The sequence below is a fragment of the Sinohyriopsis cumingii genome, chromosome 2 (genome assembly GCF_028554795.1).
Source record: "Sinohyriopsis cumingii isolate HCF-2022 chromosome 2, ASM2855479v2, whole genome shotgun sequence".
NCBI classification, from domain to species: Eukaryota; Metazoa; Mollusca; class Bivalvia; order Unionida; family Unionidae; genus Sinohyriopsis; species Sinohyriopsis cumingii.
The window spans coordinates 97,552,736-97,574,765 of record NC_142962.1 but is presented as its reverse complement, the minus strand read 5'-3'; the positions used below and the strand labels follow the sequence as shown (position 1 = coordinate 97,574,765).

At 34.2% G+C, this 22,030-nt stretch overlaps 1 protein-coding gene across 1 annotated transcript in view; it reads left to right on the top strand.

Moving 5' to 3' along the window:
* Positions 1–476: 476 nt before the first annotated feature.
* The window catches only part of LOC149805441 (adenylosuccinate synthetase isozyme 2-like), a 77,928-nt gene continuing 56,374 nt past the window's right edge, over positions 477–22,030 (top strand). The window contains exons 1-2 of the mRNA XM_089950023.1: positions 477–724; positions 14,634–14,736. Of these exons, the coding sequence (XP_089806149.1) occupies positions 554–724; positions 14,634–14,736 (274 nt within the window). The 5' untranslated portion in view covers positions 477–553. The remainder of the gene's footprint in view (positions 725–14,633; positions 14,737–22,030) is intronic.

Below are 22,030 nucleotides of genomic sequence, written 5' to 3'. Positions count from 1 at the left end.
CAATTGACTTGTCATACATGTACTATATAATAGCTAGTTTTTATATAGTACATGTATGACAGGTCAATTTTAAGCAACGATACGAGTCCCTGTGGGGAGAGCACCCTCCAGAAGAAGAAAAAAAGTTAATTAATTATTTATGTTTATAATGGAGTGGAAGTTAAAATCTTGTTTCGAATCCATTTGCGCTGCAGACACAATGGGGATCTTCTTAAACTATATTTAAAATATCATAAACCATAAAGAATTTATTCCAAAAAATAACCGCGAATGTACTGGAGCTCGCCATATCGGTACTACTCGTTTAGACAGCATCTTGTCAAAATCTCCTTTTTAATAAATTCCTTTTCTCTTCTTTTTGTTTACTTCCTTTTCTTTTCTATGAGTTTTTCAACACCCTTGTATTTTCAATGAATCTCCTAATCGAATCATTGTGACGTCACCAACGGGAAACGCTTAGATAAACAACACTAATTCCCGCCAAATCTCCGTGTGATGTGCTTCTGGAACACTGTGCGCATGTAGGTTTTCCTTGGTCTTTAATCCAAGAAAAATGGCCAACCTATGCAATGGTACGCAAGAAAACTGTGGCATTCCGTCAAAACGAGCCCGAATTTCCGATCCACCTGTTACCGTGGTTTTGGGAACACAGTGGGGAGACGAAGGAAAAGGAAAAGTAGTAGACATGATCTCTCACAAGGCTAACATAGTATGCCGTTGTCAGGTGAGTGGAGTGGTGCGGTTGATAAAGCAGTCGTAAAAAAAAGCAGTAGTCTGTTAGATTCTAGTTGCCTTGCTTACGTAAAAAAAATCTCGAATTTTTTGGAGTGAAAGCGATGGTCGAAATGTGTTTATATGACCAAGTATTTGTAGAAGTTTTGTTTATTTTGGGCACGAAAATTCACAAAGGGGAAATAACTTTGTAAGGACATTTGGAGGTCGTTGAATCACTGCCATGTAGGTTACTTAAATAAATATAGCAATTTGAAACCCAGACTGTCGCATAAACTGCGTACTTTAATAGTCATTATGAGGAAGGAGGAAATTTATTTACTAATTTCATACCATTTAAGTCTTTTCTTCATGTCGAACTTTTGCCCCCAATTACACGTGCTTGCAGATGTTAATTGTAATTGCAATTATGCAAAAATATGCAAAAATAATAATAATTAATATGCAAAAAGTTATGACTGTTTAGTTACGATTATTTTTTTCAAATACAAATATAATTTCCTTTTCTCCATAATGAGGCATCATAAAGGACACATTTTGGTTAGTGTATTTTGTGCATGAGTTATATAACAAGAATATACAAATATAAGCAAACGTTAATATAATGACATGAGATTGATCATATTTGTCTAGTAATTGAACATTTTCATCTGATTTAGTATTTCAACACATTAAATTTGCAGCCAAATTATTCTTGATGTTTCTATAAAATAAATGCACAGCCAGCATTATTGCCTAAAACTTGTCCATATTGTTTATTATATTAATTCATATATTATTAGCATAACACCTGGCAGTTGCGATAAACACATATATTTTCTCAATTTTTATAATTTTTTTTTTAATTACGAAAGACAGTTATCTTTGCTTTTGTAATTGAATTGTAATTGAACAATTTCACTAATCTAGAATTTCATTTACAAATACAATTACATCATATATGCAATGTTCAGTTGCAATTACAAATACAGTATAATTGAAAAAATTCATTACACCATTGACCTTGTGAACCCAAGTCTGGTTGGAGGAAATTAATGGATACACGGGATAGGAATATGATGGTAATTTACACTGTATGCAAAATCAAAGTTTTTGTATTCTGTACTGTGTGGTAGGCCCAATTTTTTTTAAAAAGACTTTAAACCATTATTTCCAGTGACACCATTACTGGTGTATCAAATCAAATCTGAGGGAAAAATAAACACAGTACACCATTATGAAGAGATATTTTTTCACAGTTAATCTCAGCACGATTATAAATTGAGTAATCAACACTATAACCTGCCAACCCACCCACCCCCCTTTTGCCTTTACGTCGATCCCTTTATTGGCTTTGGCTTTTTTTATATAGGTCCCTTTATAACTCGCGCCTTACTTATAGTGCGGTCGATGTTTTTGGACCCCGATGTGCGTGAGTTATCGAGGGAGAGGTGTAGTTCTAATTTTCTTAGTTTTTGGGGGAAGGCCAAGGGTCACGCTACCAGGCGAAGTGGGTGACTAAGTCTCCTAAAAATATAAACTTATTTAAGAGGTACATCGACGAACCATACTTTTTTTAAAAATGCCTCTCGCCTTAGCTCGGTTAGTTCTAGTGTTGTAGCGAAATGTATTCATGAGGACATCAGTAGGTAGGCCTAGTTTTGATACGAGTTACATTGACAAACTCTTTCCCATTCACATGCATGTGATTTGATAGATGATTGACCATTAACCCTTTTCCGAGTAAGGTAGCAACAATCAATTTCCTGCATGCTATCCTTTGATGATAAAAACGTACAAACTTCGAAAATTGAACAAGTGTGTAAATAGCAATGTGTGTTTTAAGATCAGAATCGGTTATCTGGATATATATTAGCTGCCTCTTGTACACTATTTCGTGATAAAATTAGTTTGAAACTGTATGTGAACCACTAGGCCAAACGGAAAATAATGGCAGACTTCGCTGAGTCTGGGATGTACCAGTTTATAAGATTGTCTCATTTTTGTAAATCATTGGACAAATATATTCAGAAAAATATACAGTTCATTGAAAGCAAAGCCTTGGTATTATTTTGTTAAAGATTTAACTTTAAAATGCAAATTATGTAGGTCAGAAACATATGGGACAATGCTATGTTGAGGAATTCGCAAGATGCTCTGTAAGGTCTAAGTTCTTTTCTGATTTGACACGTGTTGGCAAAAATATGGAGAAAAAAAGAAGCAAATCAGATGCTACTTAACCATTGCCTAAAATTACAAGTACATAGACAAATAAATAAACCATAAATTTGCAATCCTGTCAATGGACTGTTGCAATGAAGCTATATTAAAGTGAGTAATGTGTGCGTCCTCAAGATTTCCAGTCATTTCTTCGAAGAATACTGAAGCAAAGACTGTTCTAAAAGTTTAGGCAATGCTTTTAACACTTGTTTGCCTCTCCAAATCTGTCCAGGAAATTTTATGTTTGATTATTTCCAACAACTTATGCATGAATTAGGCATCCAACAGTTTAAATTTTTCTATCTGTCACCCTGAAAGTAATTGGGCTAGCTCAAGACTGTCCGAAAACACTCTCACCTACCCAGGATATGTGTATACCATTATATTGAATCAAACCTTAAAAAAGACAGTGATCAGTAAATTCCTGCTTTGTATAATTATCGAGTAAGATCAGGAGTTTTTTCCCCCCATATTGATATTTATCACCAAATGAAAGTCCCCATGACTGCCCTAAAACAACAAAGACTGTCCCAAAACACCCTCAACTACCCAGGATACATGTAGGCAATTAAATAGAATACAACCAAATAAAAAGACAGTGATCTGTAAAATTCTACCCTGTATAATTATCAAGTAAGATCAGTAGAATTTATTGTTTTGTTGATACTTGCTGAAGACTGTCCTAAAACACTCATCGACCCAGGATACATGTATACAATTACAATAACTTAGTGAAATATGCAGTTTTGGTGCATTCTCTCTCTCTCTCTCTTTCTTTGATCATAGGTAATTCACTAAACTACTTTCATATTGCAGAGAGTAGCGCAATTAACAAGTTAGAATCATGCATCATACATTCATATTTCAAAAATTCTTTAAAGATTTTTTTAAATCTTTAATTTGACAAAGAGCAGCTGAATAGTTAGAATCTAAGGGTGCTGTATTTATATATTTAAAATTATTGAACCAAAATATTAATTTTAATTGTAGTGATGATGGTAAGAATTACAATAAATAAAAGTAAAATCTCCTGTAACATCTTTTGTCTCTGATTATTTCCACTTTTAGAGACAAAAGTTTTAAAGGATGCAAACCGGTTTTAAAGCTGGGTTTTTGGTGTTTTTTATATAAATACATTCAAAGGTTGAGGTTCTGTATGTGAACAATGCAAATTAAGTATTGGAAAACAATCGCACACTAAATCTAATACTTCTAATCGCAAGTAAACATTTTAATCATGATACAGACATGATTTTCAAGTTTGATTATTATTTTGCAGCAAAATATGTTCCAAAATGAAGATCATGATAAGAATAAGAATACCTTTAAGGAATGCTTTATTTTTTTAACGTCATTTTACCTATAAACCTTTTTATGTGCTATTGATGTTGCTCTGAAATATTTTATTTTCGCGGGAGCTTATGTACAAGAGTATCACAGGAAAAGATAGATGTCTGTGAGGTGCGTCAAAATGGGTGACGTACAAGACAATCCTTACAACCATGGTTCATCTGATGAAAGCTTGTTAAGAAAAGTATGAGGGAATATATCATTGTCATTTCTGATCCTTACTTTGCTAAAATGACTAATGTTTCCAAAGTAATGAGAGGTATCACTGAGAAGTAGTTTTATTAAACGGTGAAGGCAAATACTTATGTGCGTCAAACTGGGGTTGAAAAAGATGGACCACCTTGCTGTAGTGTATGTGTTTTTGTTTTCGTAAGGTGCTTTAAATCACTTAGATAATCGAGAAAGCATATGGTTTTAGAGACAACTAAAACTTTATTGCTAACGTACACCTTAAAAAAGGGACTGAAAGAGTTATCGACACAAAATGAATGCCGTAAAGCTCCGTGGGGAGCATTCATTATTTCTGGTAAAGGAAAAACGAGAGCGCCGTCTGTTGTCATAATGCCATGTTAATCTCTAATATGCCATTATGACAGTAGATGGTGACATGAGTTGGACAACAAAGACGATACTGATAAAACTTAGTATTTACATTGTTGCAAGGCCACATCTGTACGAAAACAGCAGTTGGAATGATGTAAAGTTTATAAACAGAATATACAAAACTTGTAATAACTGACAAAGTTTGTCATACGACAAACTACAGAATCAATTCAGTAGTTGGCAAATCGCAAGATACAATGACGCAGAAGGAAAGGAGATTGAATAACTTGCAAGCAACCATTTACAGCTTGGATCAATGAAAAATAGAAAATTCATGACTAGAATTATGAATGTAGCACTTGCAAACTGCCACATACAATTTGCAACAATGAAAATACAATATACATTGATAGAATTATGAAAGTAGCACTTGCAAGCAGCCATTTACAATAATGCATCAAAGAAGATTAGGAAATATGTGCATATAATTATGGCAGTAATCCCCTTCCATAGAGGAGCAGTACCAACAGATCCAAGCTTTACTTGGTTCACCCTCTTGATAAAAGGCATGTACTTTTTAGTCATAATATATGTACCTATGGTGTATTGTTCAAGATAAAGGCTGGAAGTACTTTTACTATAGTCCTAATACATGTTCATGTACCAAGGATGTAATATTAAAAATAAAGGCTGTAAGTACATTTTGTTATGTATATTTGATTTAATTATATCCAATTTAATATATATTTATTTCAATTTAATTGTTTGTCAGTTTTTATTTTTAAAAAATTCATTTCATGCTATTGTAATGTAAATTTATTCACTAGAGACGATACTTTTACCAGAAAATAATTTGACCTTGACTGTCTTGTAAACAACCAGGTGTTGATCTAGATCCTTACCTTGATTCAAAATTAGTAGCAACCACATAATAAGTTATATTTTTATTTTAAAATGATTGGTTGTTGTCATGATCAAGATGGGACTACTTGTTTAACACATTAACCCCTGGAGCTTTTTGTCATTTTTGCCTGAAAATCGAGTAGGAAACACATTTTGAAAGCTATTTCTGAATAGGCTCGAAAACACCAAATCCCCGGTCATCTTTGAATAACATACTGCCTAGTTGTGTTAGAAACATTTCTTTTTTTTCTTTGTCTACTTGACTCGTGCATGAGCAGAATGGTAAAAGTTGGATTATTTTTTTTTGTTGCTAAACGGAGCCAGTATTTTTGTATGGAGACCACTCTTTATTCCAAATGCCCATCTTATCCTACTTTTTGCAAAGGCTTATCTGTCTGTTTGCAGTTAATACCGGTTTGCCTTAGATCTGAGACCAAAAAGACTAAAATCCGGACACAAAATCGGATTCTGACCACTGGCGAATTTTGGGTATTAAAAAAAAGTCGGGTCCAAAAAAATACGTTTTTCTACCTGTATTTTGTAGTGTAACTAGATATTCCAGATTATTTGGTATCATTGTAGAGCTAATCTGTCTACCTTTCTATAATACCACCCACTTTGGTGTATCATGCATGACCATGATGCTACAGAGCTTGGCAGTAGCCTACTACCTCCTGCCCCGTAAAGTCGTTGCTAGGTGTTAATGTGTTAAGATGTAAACAATTTTTATTTTTTAGAGTAAAATGATTGGTTTTCATGAGGGCCACACTGGGTGTATGTGATCTTTAACAAGTATATAATTTCTACGAGGTTCTGGAACATGATCACGTGACCTCCTTTCTGCATTTGCGAAAATGATGTAACCTTTGTTTTGGACAGATATTCTAATGCTAGCTGGGCTCTTACACTGGAAGTTGTATGTTGTACTGTTTGGAGTTATTTCAAATTACTTGGATTCAAAAGGATTAATGTTATGTATATTTGATTTAATTATATCTGATTTAATATATATTTAATTGTTTGTCAGTTTAAATTTTTTATGTTTCATTACGTGATATTGTAATGTAAATTTTATTCACTAGAGATACTTTTTTTTTAGAAAATAGTTTGACCTTGACGGTTAGTTTATAAACACCAGGTGTTGATCTAAATCCTGACCTTGTTTCAGAATTTTTAGCAACCTTTGTAAACAAGTTCTATTTCACTTTAAAATTATTGGTTGTTTCCAAGGTCATGATGGGACTTTGTCTTTAAGATGTAAACGATGTTTTTAATTTTTTATTTCTTAGGGTAAAAGTGATTGATTTTCGTCAGGGTTGAACTGGGTAAAGGTGATCTGTAACAAGTACTTGCTTCTTTAAACTTCCAGAAGATGATCACGTGACCATTGTTTACGTTTTAGATAGGCCATATAACCCATGTTTTGTTGAATTAATCTCAGTAGAAGTTGGGCTGTTAAACTGTTAGTTGTATGTTGTGCTGTTTGGAGTTATTTCAAATTACTTGGATTCAAAAGGATTAATTCTGTTATTTTTCTGGAAAATATGTGTGCTCATTTAATATTGTGGAACGAGGACAGTTTTTAAAAAAAATTTATTCACCTATCAGAAACCGGAGTGATGATTTTTATTTCTACAAGGAACTGTAGACTTCAGCACTACAGATTGTAGCATACGTCATCGTCTTCCATCTTGGATTCTTCTTCGGGATTCATGCGTGAAATCATATGAACATTTTGTTATTAGGACTACTAAAATTTTATTCTGATTATTTTTGGATCATTTTTCCAGGGAAATAAATTATTGTATTTTTAAAAGCTTGTTGTTTTCACTCTTGTGTTACAGTTTTTTCGAGCCTAAACAATTGACATAAGATTAATTTTTTTTTTCCTGGAAAATACATGTGCTCATGTGAAATTGCTGAACAAAGACAGTTTATATAAAAATTTATTCAGATTTCCAAAACCGGAGTGATAATTCTTGTTTCTATAAGAAACCGTAGACTTCAACACTACAGATTACAGCATACATCATCATTTTCCATCTTGGATTCTTCATCGGGGATTCAGACTTGAAATCAGTAGAACATTTTGTTATTTGGACTTCAAAAATTTTATTCATGGAATATTTTTGGATTTGATTCTTAAAATCGTAAGTTCATATTTTTTCATTTTTACAGAATTTTCCAGGGAAATAAAATATTTTTTCAAAGCTTGTTGTTTTCACTCTTTTTTGTGTTGCTGTTTATTCAAGCCTAAACACATAACAATTTACTATAGTCCTTGTACATGTACCTGGGATGTATTTATTATTCAGATAAAGGCTGGAAATACTTTAACTATAGTCCTTGTACATGTGCCTGGGATGTATTTATTCAGGATAAAGGCTGGAAATACTTTAACTATAGTCCTTGTACATGTGCCTGGGATGTATTTATTCAGGATAAAGGCTGGAAATACTTTAACTATAGTCCTTGTACATGTGCCTGGGATGTATTTATTCAGGATAAAGGCTGGAAATACTTTAACTATAGTCCTTGTACATGTGCCTGGGATGTATTTATTCAGGATAAAGGCTGGAAGTACTTTTACTATAGTCCTTGTAAATGTACCTGGGATGTATATATTAATCAGGATAAAAGCTGGAAGAACTTTTATTATAGTCATAATTTGTGTACCTAGGGTCTTTCCATCCACTGACAAAAGCAGCCTTCCTGAATATAGGAGACCATTTTGATTATGTTATCAGACTATTGGTATTTTTTTGTAATTTCAAATTATTATACTGTGTTGGGCATAACCGATTAGCATTTTTCTACTGATTTCCGATTCCGGATTTTGGGCATGAAATTTTTCCGATTCCAGATACGATTCAATTAATTGGAAATGCTAAATTAAAAGGTTTTTCAAATCAACTTTTTAAACCATGTTACACACGTTTTGCATATCACACCGATGTCACAAGGGGAAGGATATGGCAGGACTATAGCAAAATGCAATGAAGTTCAAAGCCACAAAGAATCCATGAAATTTTTTATTTTTTTGCCAGTTCCGACCCATTCTTTGTTCAACAATTAGTTGATCTTGCCGCCAGGCTTTTATTTTCCCGCCTTAATCATTTATGTCGGCAAGCGGCCAGTTCCATCCTGTACTTTATTCAACAATTAGTTGATCTTGCCGCCATGCTTTAATGTTGCGGTCAAATAAAAATAAAACAGGCTTTTGTTTGGTCCTATAAAGTTGGCCTCTTGCGGAATCATTTTCTTTTAATACCTCATTAGCATGTGTCAATGTATTCAATATTATACCTTCATTATTGAGGATGTTGACATAAACGGTTAGGACTGTATTATATATTTTAATAAATTTAAATCTTTCGGTCTAACTCAAGTATTATCGTTTCACCCCGTTGTGTTGACCATATTGGACTTTTCTGACTTCTTTATTAACGCACTATCGAATGACACGCAGTGTTAGACACGGTGCTATAGAAATTCAACTTTATTATTTTTATTATCCGAATCGGTCATTCCTGCCTTGTCTGACTCCGATTAATCGGAAGTTCATACTATCCGGTGGAATCCGATTTCCGGATCAAAAGTCGGTTATGCCCTAATACTGTGCTTCCTGAAAAACAGGATTCAATGATATTGTATGTTGAACGGGACTCAATATTTTTATTATATGTATTTTAAAATAAAATGGATATTAATTTTAATCATGCTGAAAAGCACAAGGATTCAGTTATAAGCTTGGTATTTGTATTTGATGTGCTTTGAAATAAAATTAATAAATGTGGTTGTCTCTTATCAACCATTACAAAGACCCTGGGTATAAATCTTCTGGCCATTGTCAACGTACCCTACCACCAATTTTTGCCACAATGAAAATTGTCACCATGAACCTACAAACATTAAAATATAACATAACCATAAATTTTATAAAATGCCATTTTTGGCATTGAAAATGAAGAAATAATTCTGTTAACCACCCCAAGTTACAAATTCCAAAGGGTAAGTTCTTACTGGATACATTATTGATATGTGTGCTTTGAATCAATGTAACATGCTTTACAATACTTTTTCAAACTGTTAAAATAAAACGTACATATGAAAGCTGGTATTGTTACTGGATTACAGTATTGTACTTAATTTATCAAATGCTAGTAGCTTTGTCAACCCTTGCATCACTGTATAACAGTTTTCTGGTCATGGGGAAGTAAGTCCATAAACACTATGGACCACTTTACTGGTCTGGGGCAGTGTTCTTCTCTAATGTTATAGTATCCGACTATATAAATTTTGGGATACCTCTAGTAAGTTCCTACTTGTATATATTATATTTGGATAATCTCATGAGTTTAGCTGGTATACAGCTAAAAATATCAAACAAAGCAGGCACTTTTAACGAATTTTCCGAATGGTGAAATTTGTATACAAAATGGCTGAGTTCGAAGAAGGTGATTGAAGTGTTAGATTTTGAATTATCAGAGGATTTTACCAATTTCGACTTAGTCAAGTTGGATGAAAATGAGAGAAGGCATCTGGAGAGGCAATGGAATGCGCTTGTGGGTGACAGTGATGACGATGAAGAGGACTTTGAAGGTTTTGAACCGGAGTTAGTGTATGCTCCACGTAATTTTGTTTGAACGAAGTTGGAAAACCAAAGAGATTTGTTTCAGTTTTCTGAGAGAGTTGGACCCATCTGAGTGTTAGATGGCTTCAGGAGAGCTTTGGTATATTTTCAAATATTCTATTCAGATGAAGTTTTTGGAAACATTGTCCAGCTAACGAATTTGAATGCGACCATCAAACATGCCAGAGGTGATACAGGTGTGTGGACCGATCTCACCTTGGATGAAATCAAGGCATTTTATGGAATTTTAATTTCTAGCTGTCATATACCTGAAAGAAAGACTTGTGATGCTACTGGAATTATTCATGAGTACATCTAGGGTCAATTGAACAAGTTTTGGGAACTTTCGAAGTTTTCATAGAAGTAAATAGATAATTACTTGTATTTTACCTATTGTGTTACCTGTTTGCACCTGTATTTTAACAGTTGTAATAGATATGCACATTATTGTCAATTAGTCATAGAATTTGATTTTTAACCTTGATTTTGACACCTAATCCAGCCAGATATCTTTAAAATTGGCAAAGTTATGTTATTTCAAAACCCACGAGTCATTTTGCTTTACAACTCCAAAGTTACTTAGTGTATAGGACTCCATGCCCCCAAAGTTATTTAGTGATGAAAGGGCTAAGTAACTTTGGAGTTGTAAAGCAAAATGACTTGTGGATTTTGAAATAACATAACTTTGCAAATTCTATGACTAATTGACAATAATGTGCATATCTATTACAACTGTTAAAATACAGGTGCAGACAGGTAACACAATAGGTAAAATACAAGTAATTATCTATTTACTTCTATGAAAACTTAGAAATTTCCCAAAACTTGTTCAATTGACCCTAGATGTACTCATGAATAATTCCAGTAGCATCACAAGTCTTTCTTTCAGGTATATGACAGCTAGAAATTAAAATTCCATAAAATGCCTTGATTTCATCCAAGGTGAGATCAGTCTACACACCTGTATCGCCTCTGGCATGTTTGATGGTCGCATTCAAATTCGTTAGCTGGACAATGTTTCCAAAAACTTCATCTGAATAGAATATTTGAAATATACCAAAGCTCTCCTGGAGCCATCTAACACTTGGGTGGGTCCAACTCACTCAGAAAATTGAAACAAATCTCTTTGGTTTTCCAACTTCGTCCAAACAAAGTTACGTGGAGCATACACTAACTCCGGTTCAAAACCTTCAAAGTCCTCTTCATCGTCATCACTGTCACCCACAAGCGCATTCCATTGTCTCTCCAGATGCCTTCTCTCATTTTCATCCAACTTGACTAAGTCGAAATTGGTAAAATCCTCTGATAATTCAAAATCTAACACTTAATCACTTTTTTCGAACTCCACCATTTTGTATACAAATTTCACCATTCGGAAAATTCGTTAAAAGTGCCTACTTTGTTCGATATTTCTAGTTGTATACAAGCTAAACTCACGAGATAATCCAAATATAATATATACATTACAAGTAGGAAGTTATTAGAGGTATCCCAAAATTTATATATTCGGGTACTGTAACGTTAGAGAAAAACACTGCCCTAGAATGGTAAAGTGGTCCATAGTGATGAAAGGGTTAGTGTTGAGGACTCTATGCCCACCAAGTTACTTAGTGATGAAAGGGTTAATCTCTAGCAACAGTTAAAATAAATACTGTGGGTCCTTATCATATATCACTAAGTTTTGGTTGGGTCTTGAAGTTCATTGTTTAATGCAACAACATCGTTGAAACCCGCCCCCCCCCCCCCCCCCCAAAATAAATAAAACAATTCTGATGCAACAGTACATTACATCAACATCTTTTAATAATTTGTAGTCTAGGCATTTTTGCTTTTGCTCCACATTGAAATAAAATTGCAGAATATTTTTCTCTTTAGTACTGTAATAGAAATGTTGATTTTCACTTCATATTTCATTGTGATATATTTCCATCCTGTTTGTTAAAAAAAATGTCTGCTTTGTTATTTAGCACTGTTTTGCTTCTTGAGGTTGATTTTCATATTTGATAACTCATATATACAAAAATACCTGTATATTACAACTTGACAGTTTTAATACAAGCTTGACATAGTTGACCAAATACATTTAATGTATAAAATTTCCAGAATATTTGTCATGTTTTTGCCTTGACTTTGTGTAAATTTCTTTTGATAATTAGGAGTAGTAGGCTTTGTATCCCAAATTGTGCCATGCATTTCAACAATTGCAAGATGTTTTGGGCTTAATTCCTTTGCCTGGTTGAGAAGGTAAATACATGTACTCCTTTTGAAAATTTAGCTCTTGTAACCTACATGCACACTTGTCATTCTTTGTTCCATTCATATAGATATTCTGTGTGAGTGTATCCATTTACCAAATTTGATTTTTTTAAATTGATCTACAGTAGAGGTGCACAGTAATTTTTTTGTTGGTACATGCCAGGGTAATTTTTTTTATACTGTTAGATCTGTATTTTCTGTCCATAAGAAATAAAAACAAATTCCTGCGTAATCTTGCTACCAATTTATATTAGCAGCATGTTTCATTTTCATGACAAAATGATATTAAAAAAAAATTCTTTCACAAACGTGTTTTTTGTTTACTCACACATGTTAATGTGTGAAGTACATGCATTCTTCTGTAAGACTTCAAATCATGCTATGATTTTGAGGTGAGCACTTGTTTTCCATTTGAATTTTGTGCAATTTCTGAAATCCAATAAGTGTTTTTTTCATTTTCTTGAGTGTGTTTTATGTTTATTGTCCCTTTCAGATAATATCTTACCTAGGTGTTAGGGTATTAGTGTTTCATTGAAGTCTCCCTGCTTAATATATCACTAGTGTAGCTGGTAAATTGTAAGCTTGAGTGCCAACACTTTCTATTTGATAAACTAGCTCTTGTTTCTGCACAGTGTCTTTTACAGCTATCAGCTCTTGTGTAATTAGCTTAAGATTTCACTTTTGTTAGTTCTTAGATTACCACTAGTGCAGCTTTTACTGTAAACATAGTAGTTATCTACTAGGTAATGGGGTCACTGATTTTTTGAACTTTGATATTTTATTTTATCAGAAGACTGTAAAAAAAATTCTTCAAATAATATGCAGTTATTTTCCTACAAATCAGCAGATATTTTTTCACCTTAGATGGGTTCTTTTAAATTTACAAAAAGTGTCAGGCTCCTGCCCCAGAAAATCAAATTGTTGGTCCCAAATATAATTGTTGTATACCATGGTATATATTGTGGTATGTTCAGAAATACCTCAGTATTCTGTGGTAAAGTATTTTTGTAGCACCTAGAACTAATTTACACTACATGCTTATTTTTATATAAAGCAAAGCTAAGTAAATAATTAAAGATGTATACAGTCTATTTCAATTCTTTAAAGACAATGTAAAATAAAAGAATACTAGATGGTAATTTACTTAGCCCTGTTCTGTTGACACGATTAAAGGCCAGGATGATGAATGTCTATTATTGTTCCTTAAAAAGATCCTACTTTCTCAATAAACCATCACATACTGTCCACAATTAAATGTAAAAGATGTATTTTTTAAGAAAACCTAGAATTCTAATAGATGTGCAAACTTTTAACCAGGACATAGATCCTGCATAGAGGTTGACTTCAAAACAGGGTTTTGAAACTGGACATTAGGGCTTATATAGTTCAGAGACCAGACCTATCAAAACAAAGAAACACAATCACAATAGTGTAAAGGGTTAATAGGCAAAATGTAAAGTGGCTCTCTGCCAACAGGTCAGTCTTTAAATAATATGGCTTTTTGTGATGATAAATACCATTTCAGATGCAGTCAGAGACAAGAGTCTTATAATTGCTGTATCAAACACCACAAGTTGACTTCTTGTAGGTAGATCTGTAAGTGAGGGATTATTAAGGTATAAGATGTTTCACGTCTTTTTGAAGCATGGATACCAATACAGGCAGATGTGCATATACTTGCATACAGGTTCAGTCAAACTAGTCAACAAAGATCCTGATATGCCTTAGCGTAATGCTCTTGCAGACGAGGGTACAGTTTGTTAAACTGATTACGTCGAACAGTTTGCAGTTGGATTCGACTTATAAGCAAGTACATACAGAAACTTGCTTTTTATTTCTCTTTTACAAACATGGATTGAAAATATCTCAGTGTGGTCAGTACCCAGGAGCAGCATTATCATCAAAAATTACAGTAGACAGAATGTGCTAAATGACATTTCTGAAACTAACTTGTAGTTTATTCACTCTCTTTAAGTATGCACATGCAATTCAAGATACAGTGTGACTATATTTTCAGGGAGGCAACAATGCAGGCCATACAGTTGTTGTGGGTAAGAAAGAGTATGCCTTCCACATTCTCCCCAGTGGCATTGTGAATCCTGATTGCGTAGCAGTGATTGGTAAGTTGTTGAATGAATGTATCTATATTTATTATATATAGTTTTCCTATAGTATGTGCAGTTTCATATTTTTGATATTACATGTTAAAATTATCACTTTATGATTCTGATTGGTCCAAATAAGCCCATGAAATTATTGTGCAGTATCCTCTTTACTGATTGGCTGGGATCGTGGGAAAACGTTTTTAATCCCACCTTCTGGAATGTCTGGTTTTTGAATGAACAATTTTGGTGGCCATTTTTGAACTCTACTCTTGAAAGGAAATTGAGGAAAAATTATCTCGGCTGTCTGAATATGGATATGTTACCCCTACAGGGGTTTGTTATGTATAACAATATCATAATGAGAAAAATGGCATAAAACTACAAGACAAGAACAACAATAAGAAGTATAACTAAGGGTATTGCTTATTTGATAGTTGGGTGGGGTGAGGGAGTGGTATATTGTTACATATATCTGATTTAATATATATTTAGTTTAATTTAATTTGTCAGTTTTTATTTTCATTTTATTTTTCTTACATGCTGTTGTAATGTAAATTTATTCACTGGAGATGATATTTTTCCAGAAAATTGGTTGACCTGTATCATTCTTTTCATGAACACCAGGTGTTGGCCTGGATGCTGACCTTGATTCAGAATTAGTAAACAAGGTTCTGTCTTTGTTTTAAAATGATTGGTTGTTGTCAAGGTCATGATGGGGCTTTTGGTTTAAGATGTAAACAACTTTTTTTATTTTTTTTTATTTCTTAAAGAAAATGATTGGTTTTCATCAGGTCATTTTTGATGTAGTGACATAAACATGATCACGTGACCCCCCCCCCCCCTTCTGGTTTTAACATTGCTACGCATTTGTTAGTTTTATTAGAGATGTATAGAGAGATTTCTCAGTTTGGGGCTTTTACACTTGGTATAAGTTGTTTTCTTTGTTGTTGGCCAGATTTTGAGTTAATTATCTTCAGATCATTTGGATTTCAAAGGAATTCTTTTTTGTCTGGAAATATTTTGAGGAGTGCTTACACAGAAATTTTGAAAAGACATTGCTTACAAGTTTAATTTGGATTTCCAACACCGGAGTGGCATTATTTGTAACTCTACAAGGAACTGTAGATAAGCACAATACTGACTACAGCATACGTCATCATCCATCTTGGATTTTTCATCAGGATTCGAACTTGAAATTATTAGAACATTTATTACTAGGACTTATGCAAAATAATTCATGGATTATTCTTAGATTACTTTTGGATTGATTCTTGAAACCGTAAGTTCTCCTTTTTTCATTTTTACAGAATTTTTCCAGGAAATTAAATTATTTGTTAAATTTTAAAAAGCTTGTTGTTTTCACGCTTTCTGTGTTACTATTTATTCGAGCCTAAATATGTAACAATATCCGTAACATAGATATAGAATCCACCGTATATACAAGCATGGATATAAGTGTGGTTTAAATGTTAACTTACAGAAGTAAATATAATCACCTCTGTTCACAGAAGTAGTAGGACATAAATGGGTCTCCTAGTTGACAGAACTTTATCCAACCACAGCATCTTTATGCAGTATATATGGGATGCAAATCCAACTCAAAAGGACATTTGCTTACGTCTTCTGTAGAGTCTATTGTTCCAGTCAAATACTGTAAATATCCGGTCACAAATGCATTGCAGTAAATGTGGGAATTTCTGCATCCAGTAATCCTATTTCACATAATATTCACAACAATGTAACATTTAGTTCTGCAAGTGACATTTTAAGGTAAACACGTATTCTAGGCCTGCTGTTTACCGTATCAATATGGCATCACATAGCATTAATCATTCTGTTTTGAAAAATGATTTTGTTGTTATAAAATGTTCTGTTTATTTGGATGGAAGCTTTTTATTTGATTTATATTTGTAAAAATGTACAATCTACTTTTACTAGTTCAACTTTGTTTGGGATTATATTTTATGCACAACAAATGAAAGATGCACCGTATGTCAGAATGAAACGAAATTAATCGTTCTTCTTTCTCTCTAAATAATTTCCACTGAAATAAAAACTGTGATAAAAAGAATCTCAAATGGGTAATGATTTAATATTAAATTTATGAAACTCGTTGAATAATGTCCAGCTTTTGCTCTGCAAGGCTCACAAAAACTGGACATTATTCAACTCGTTCAATAAATTCAGTATTAAATCGTTGCCCATTTGAGATCCTCTATATCTATTATACCGCCTTGTTCACAGAATCGATACTTATAATTTGTACTTTGCCATGACATGTCACTCTTGACAAATCATGTATAAATGCATGGCTTGACTTGTCACTCCTGACAAATCATGTACATGGCTTCTGATCACATACAAAATTTGCGTCACTGATGCAATAAAATTAAAAATGACGCTTTAAAACCCCTGTCTAAGAGTCCCATAGGATGCAATAAAAAGTGCTGACCACGTCGATTTCTACTTTGCAGAAAAGGTCGAGGTTTCACAAAACAGGTCCCATGGATTTTCTATGCCATCTGTCAATTTCATGCCCATAAATTAAAGCTGTACCAATGTCACTTTTTGCCGATTATGCCTATACTGCGTGTTGTCGATAAATAAAATTGCAGATACTGATTATTTCATTATTATTTGTTTTATAACAATAACTGGTTCTGAAACATAAACCTCTTAGTGTAATGCAAGCCGGTATTTTGCCATGTGAGTTATAACAAGGTTCTTTATGCGGCTAGTGAATTTGAACTTCGATACAAAAACAAACAGAAACTAGATAAGAAGTACATTGCTATTTATAGAAAGCAATGATAACACAAACATAAAACTTGACTTTAATAATGATAAAACTTGACGGTTTGCCAGTTCAAGATATAAATGAATGAATATGTATTAAGTATTAAGCTAGTCTTTAGACTTATGTTCAGTGATGCAGGTTGCCATTACTAGATTTCAATAAATGACTTAAAAAATGTTAATAACGGTAGCCCAGTAATAAATAAAATTAATAATACACATGCTTTAAGACTTAAGTTAGAGGTCACTGTATACTGACTGCAGTTAATATTGAAAGCCTAGTTGAGGTAAGTTGTATTTAGGCAACAATAACATTTCTCCTTTCTTACCAAGCAATGATCCATGACAATCCTAAAAAAAGTCTGGCCTTTGCCACTAAACCAAGATGGGGAACTGAAACATGTGAGCATTCCACCAGTCGTATATGTCTTCTTCTTGTGGCAACAGAGGTCTGGCCAGATACAATTCAAGCATCGCATCAACGGTATCATCCACATGGGTTGTTTCATTGATGGTACGGACAGGTTCATCACAGGCCACAGAAAATAAATCCCAGCGACACGATGTTGAAGGTCCAGTGGCGTTTGTTTCAGATGCATTCTGCTCTAAGCCATTCTTTGAATCTGGTCACAAGTAATTCTTCGCTGAATAGGCGATGTTTGAATTGTGGATCCAAGATGGTGGCCAAGACAAGCTTCTTGTTGCTGGCAACTTCTGCAAAGCGTGTGTTCAGTGGTGTCAATGTATCACGGTTCATTGTCTGAATACCTTGACTCGCTTCATGCTCTTGAGCCAGCAACATTCTGAGCATTTCAGCATAGGAAGAATGACAGATACTGATGTTTGGCTATCACTTACTTCCTTGGTAATGTTTGCAGATGGGCCTAATGTGTCAACAATCTTGTTAATCAAGACCCACTGTTGGGCTGTTAGGCTAGGAAGATAATAGAGAGTGGCGTAAGCCCCCAAGACTTGTTTTTGTTCATACATGTATAACAAAACCAACATATTGTGTATAGAATTCCAGCATGTCTGGACATCCTGGATGAGTTTCTTATGGGCAGTGGCAAATTTTTCCTGCTGCTCTTCGAGCTGCTGTTGTGCTTGGATGGAGTGCTGGAACATGCTGGCTTACAAGATCGCCAAAACATCTTTGACAGCTCGTTGCGACAGAATGCCATCACTGACAGTGAGCTGCAGCATGTGTGCAAAATGGCTGATGCATAATGCCATGCTAATCTCTAATATGCCATTATGACAACAGATGGTGACATGAGTTGGACAACAAAGACGATACTGATAAAACTTAGTATTTACGTTGTTGCAAGGCTAAGTCTGTATGAAAACAGCAGTTGGAATTATGTAATTGTAAAGTTTGCACCTCCGTCACGCAGAAGAACTTGGGAGTTTTGGGAATGTTGTATTCATCGCATAATTTGTCCAGTTTGCTCGCCAAATATTCTCCTGTGTGTGATTCATTGACAAGCGTTGCTGCTAAATCACCTGTTTCCACAGAAAGACTTCCGTCAGCCAGTGTGCTGTAAGACTCAACAAGGCTACACCGATGGACAGGTCTGACCATGCATCTAAGGTCAGATTGGACAGAAAGTAAAACATGTACTTTGCTTTCTATTGCCTCGTGCACGTCTGGTATCAAACGTGGAAAAGTACTTCCAGCTTGGAATTTTTTAGTGCGGTTCTGCCTTGACCATCAGATATCGAAATCCAGTGTCTTGAACAACGGAAAATGGTTGCACATCTACTGTTATGAACTCTGCAATAGCTTTGTGCCAGATAATAGCTATTGGGTCGTCAAATGCAAATGGCTGCTTCAGGTCCAGCATGGTGTCAATAGTCAGAGTACGAGGCGTTGCTGAAGCTGCTGAGATTAACTGCACAGCATCCTTTTCTCTTTTATCTGCCAGAAATAGGCCATGTTTGACGATGTGCTTGCAGCACAAGTGCTGGACAAGATTTCATGTCGTATAGTTTTTACAATCCTTTCCACCTCTGGAAATGCATGCTTTGCAAGGTGTGCAATTTGCTTTGGACTTGTCGACTGCATTTACTTTGAAGTAATTCCAGACTAAACTTAGTGTTTCAAGTTCGACATGCATGGGCTTGGTAGTATATTTAATAGTGTACAATCGCTAGTCAATATTAATGATCCAGTCAAATTATGCTCTTGAAACAATGTTTGAAATCAAGTAAGTTACTACTAAGTTGTCCACGTGGCTCAATGGATGCATGCACCATGCTGCGAGTTGCGCGCTGAAGCAGCTGAGGTATCATGGGGTTATGTCGGCGTTCAGCTGCTTCAGAGTGCGACTGATATTCGTTGATTAACAGCGTTGCAATACTAGCTAATATCTGCAAATGTGTATGCTGGAAGCTAAACAGCTACATGAGACCTCATTGGCTGGTTGGGTGCTGCGATTGGGATGAGTGCATGAATGGTATTGTTAATTTGTTGTGTGCAGACAATCAGTTGTTATTTTAAGGGAAGTGTGTTAAAAAGTATTTACTTTTAAAAATATATTGTCTTTCAGTTAACACCCAAATCAAATGTTTATTCCTTGGTTTCCACTATTTAATTCTGATTTAAAATTCAAGCCATGTCAAGATGAATGTTACAATTGAATTTATTTTTGGAAAATTTGTTTACATTGGCACGAATTATTTCTGCCGATACTGATTATATCGTTTGCTCTAATAATTAGCCCGATTATGAGTATGGCCGATTCGTCAGTACAGCTTTACCATTAATTATGCATTGTGTTCATTTCAGATTGTCGCTAAATAAGTATAGTGCACATGATCTTGAAAGGATGGTGTGCTAAGGATTCGAGTTAAATTAGATGATGAAACCTATCATAATAAATATTACTACCATTTGTTGCTTTTATGTCAAGACTTGGACAAGATATCTTTTGTAAATTTGGATACATAAAAATGCCGTTTACAGATTTGGATAAGTATTTTGTGAGTCAAATGCATACATGCCAGCCATTATGCTTTTGTCATAATCATTATACACCTCTTCCTCGATAACTCACACACAACGGGGTCCACAAACATATACTGCACTATAAGCGAAGCGCGAGTTACCGAGGGACCTCCAAAAATTGAAACAAAAATCGCTTTGACATAGAGAAAACCGTGGGTGGGGAAGCAGCATTATTTACTTGGCTGTTTAATGACTGAATCCTCATTTTACAATCACGTTGACAATAATTTTTAATAATGTGCTTTTTCTAATGAAGTTGTTCATTATTCTGTTTAAATAACTCTTTTTTTCTTCAAAATATCCAACATATGAAAGATCGTTCCAACTGGTTTGAACCACCATCACATGTACGTGAAAAATCTGTATTACATCACTGCTTTTTGTTTTCTTGATGAGTCTGGTTCCTGTATTGGTGTTTAATAGTATCTTGCCAAATCGGTAGTCAACAATTTGAAAACTAGACTAACTGTTGATACACCACCAAACAAGATTCCTTTTTTTTTTTCTCAACAACACGCAACATTTATTTAGTGACATGTCTTCATCAAAACCCAATTTTTTTTTTTTAATTAGTACAATGTTAATGTCATGATTTCATTGGAAGTAATAATGAAATTTCTTATCATCCCTGAGGATACAGTAAAACCTGTTATGAGAGACCGCCCCTTCTGCCAACCAAAAGCGGTCTCTCATAAGAGGTGTGTGAAAATGGACTGGTTTTCAGGGTCAGTAGTTGGCATTGTTGAAAAATGAATAATACCCATACTCACTGTACATGTATCATATCCTTTATTCATAAATCTTGATAAATATTGCATGCATTCCTCTCAAAATATCTTTATATAATAAAGATATACATCTATCAAACAACGAGAATAAAATTTATTTTTCAACATCACATTAATATGTACAAAAAATGAACAGTTAGATATGATGTATATGTCTTATTCTATACACTTATTCACTTGTTTTTTTTAAGAAATCCATTATACTTCTTTGTTGACATGTTTTACTCTGTTTGGTCTCTGTAAACTGTCCATTGTGCCGTGGCATATTTCCTCTGTGCTTGTGCACCTTTCTGCCATTCGTTTCTAATGGACTCCTTGTCTTTGATTACATTTTGAACTTGCGTTTTACTGACATTTAGGCTGACTGCTATTTTGCGAGCGGTCTCCCCTTTATGATTTCTTTCAATGACATTAATCCTTTCTTCCAGTGTTAAAACATTTCTTTTTTCAGCGGAGGTTCTGCCATTGCTATTAGTGATGATGTTATAAAGACCATCGGTTTTGATCAGGTTTTGGGGAAATGTGGAATAAATATTATGTACCAATGAGTGAAACCAAAAGACATAATTAACTCGTCAAGAAACAATACGTTTATTCTGAGACGAAGTTTAAATCAACAGCATTATAGCTCGATAAACAAAGGTTGCGACCATCTGCACCCAGGTAAACAGATGGTGGCTTGGTGAAACACTAACAAAAGAAATAAAAAATAATTTTA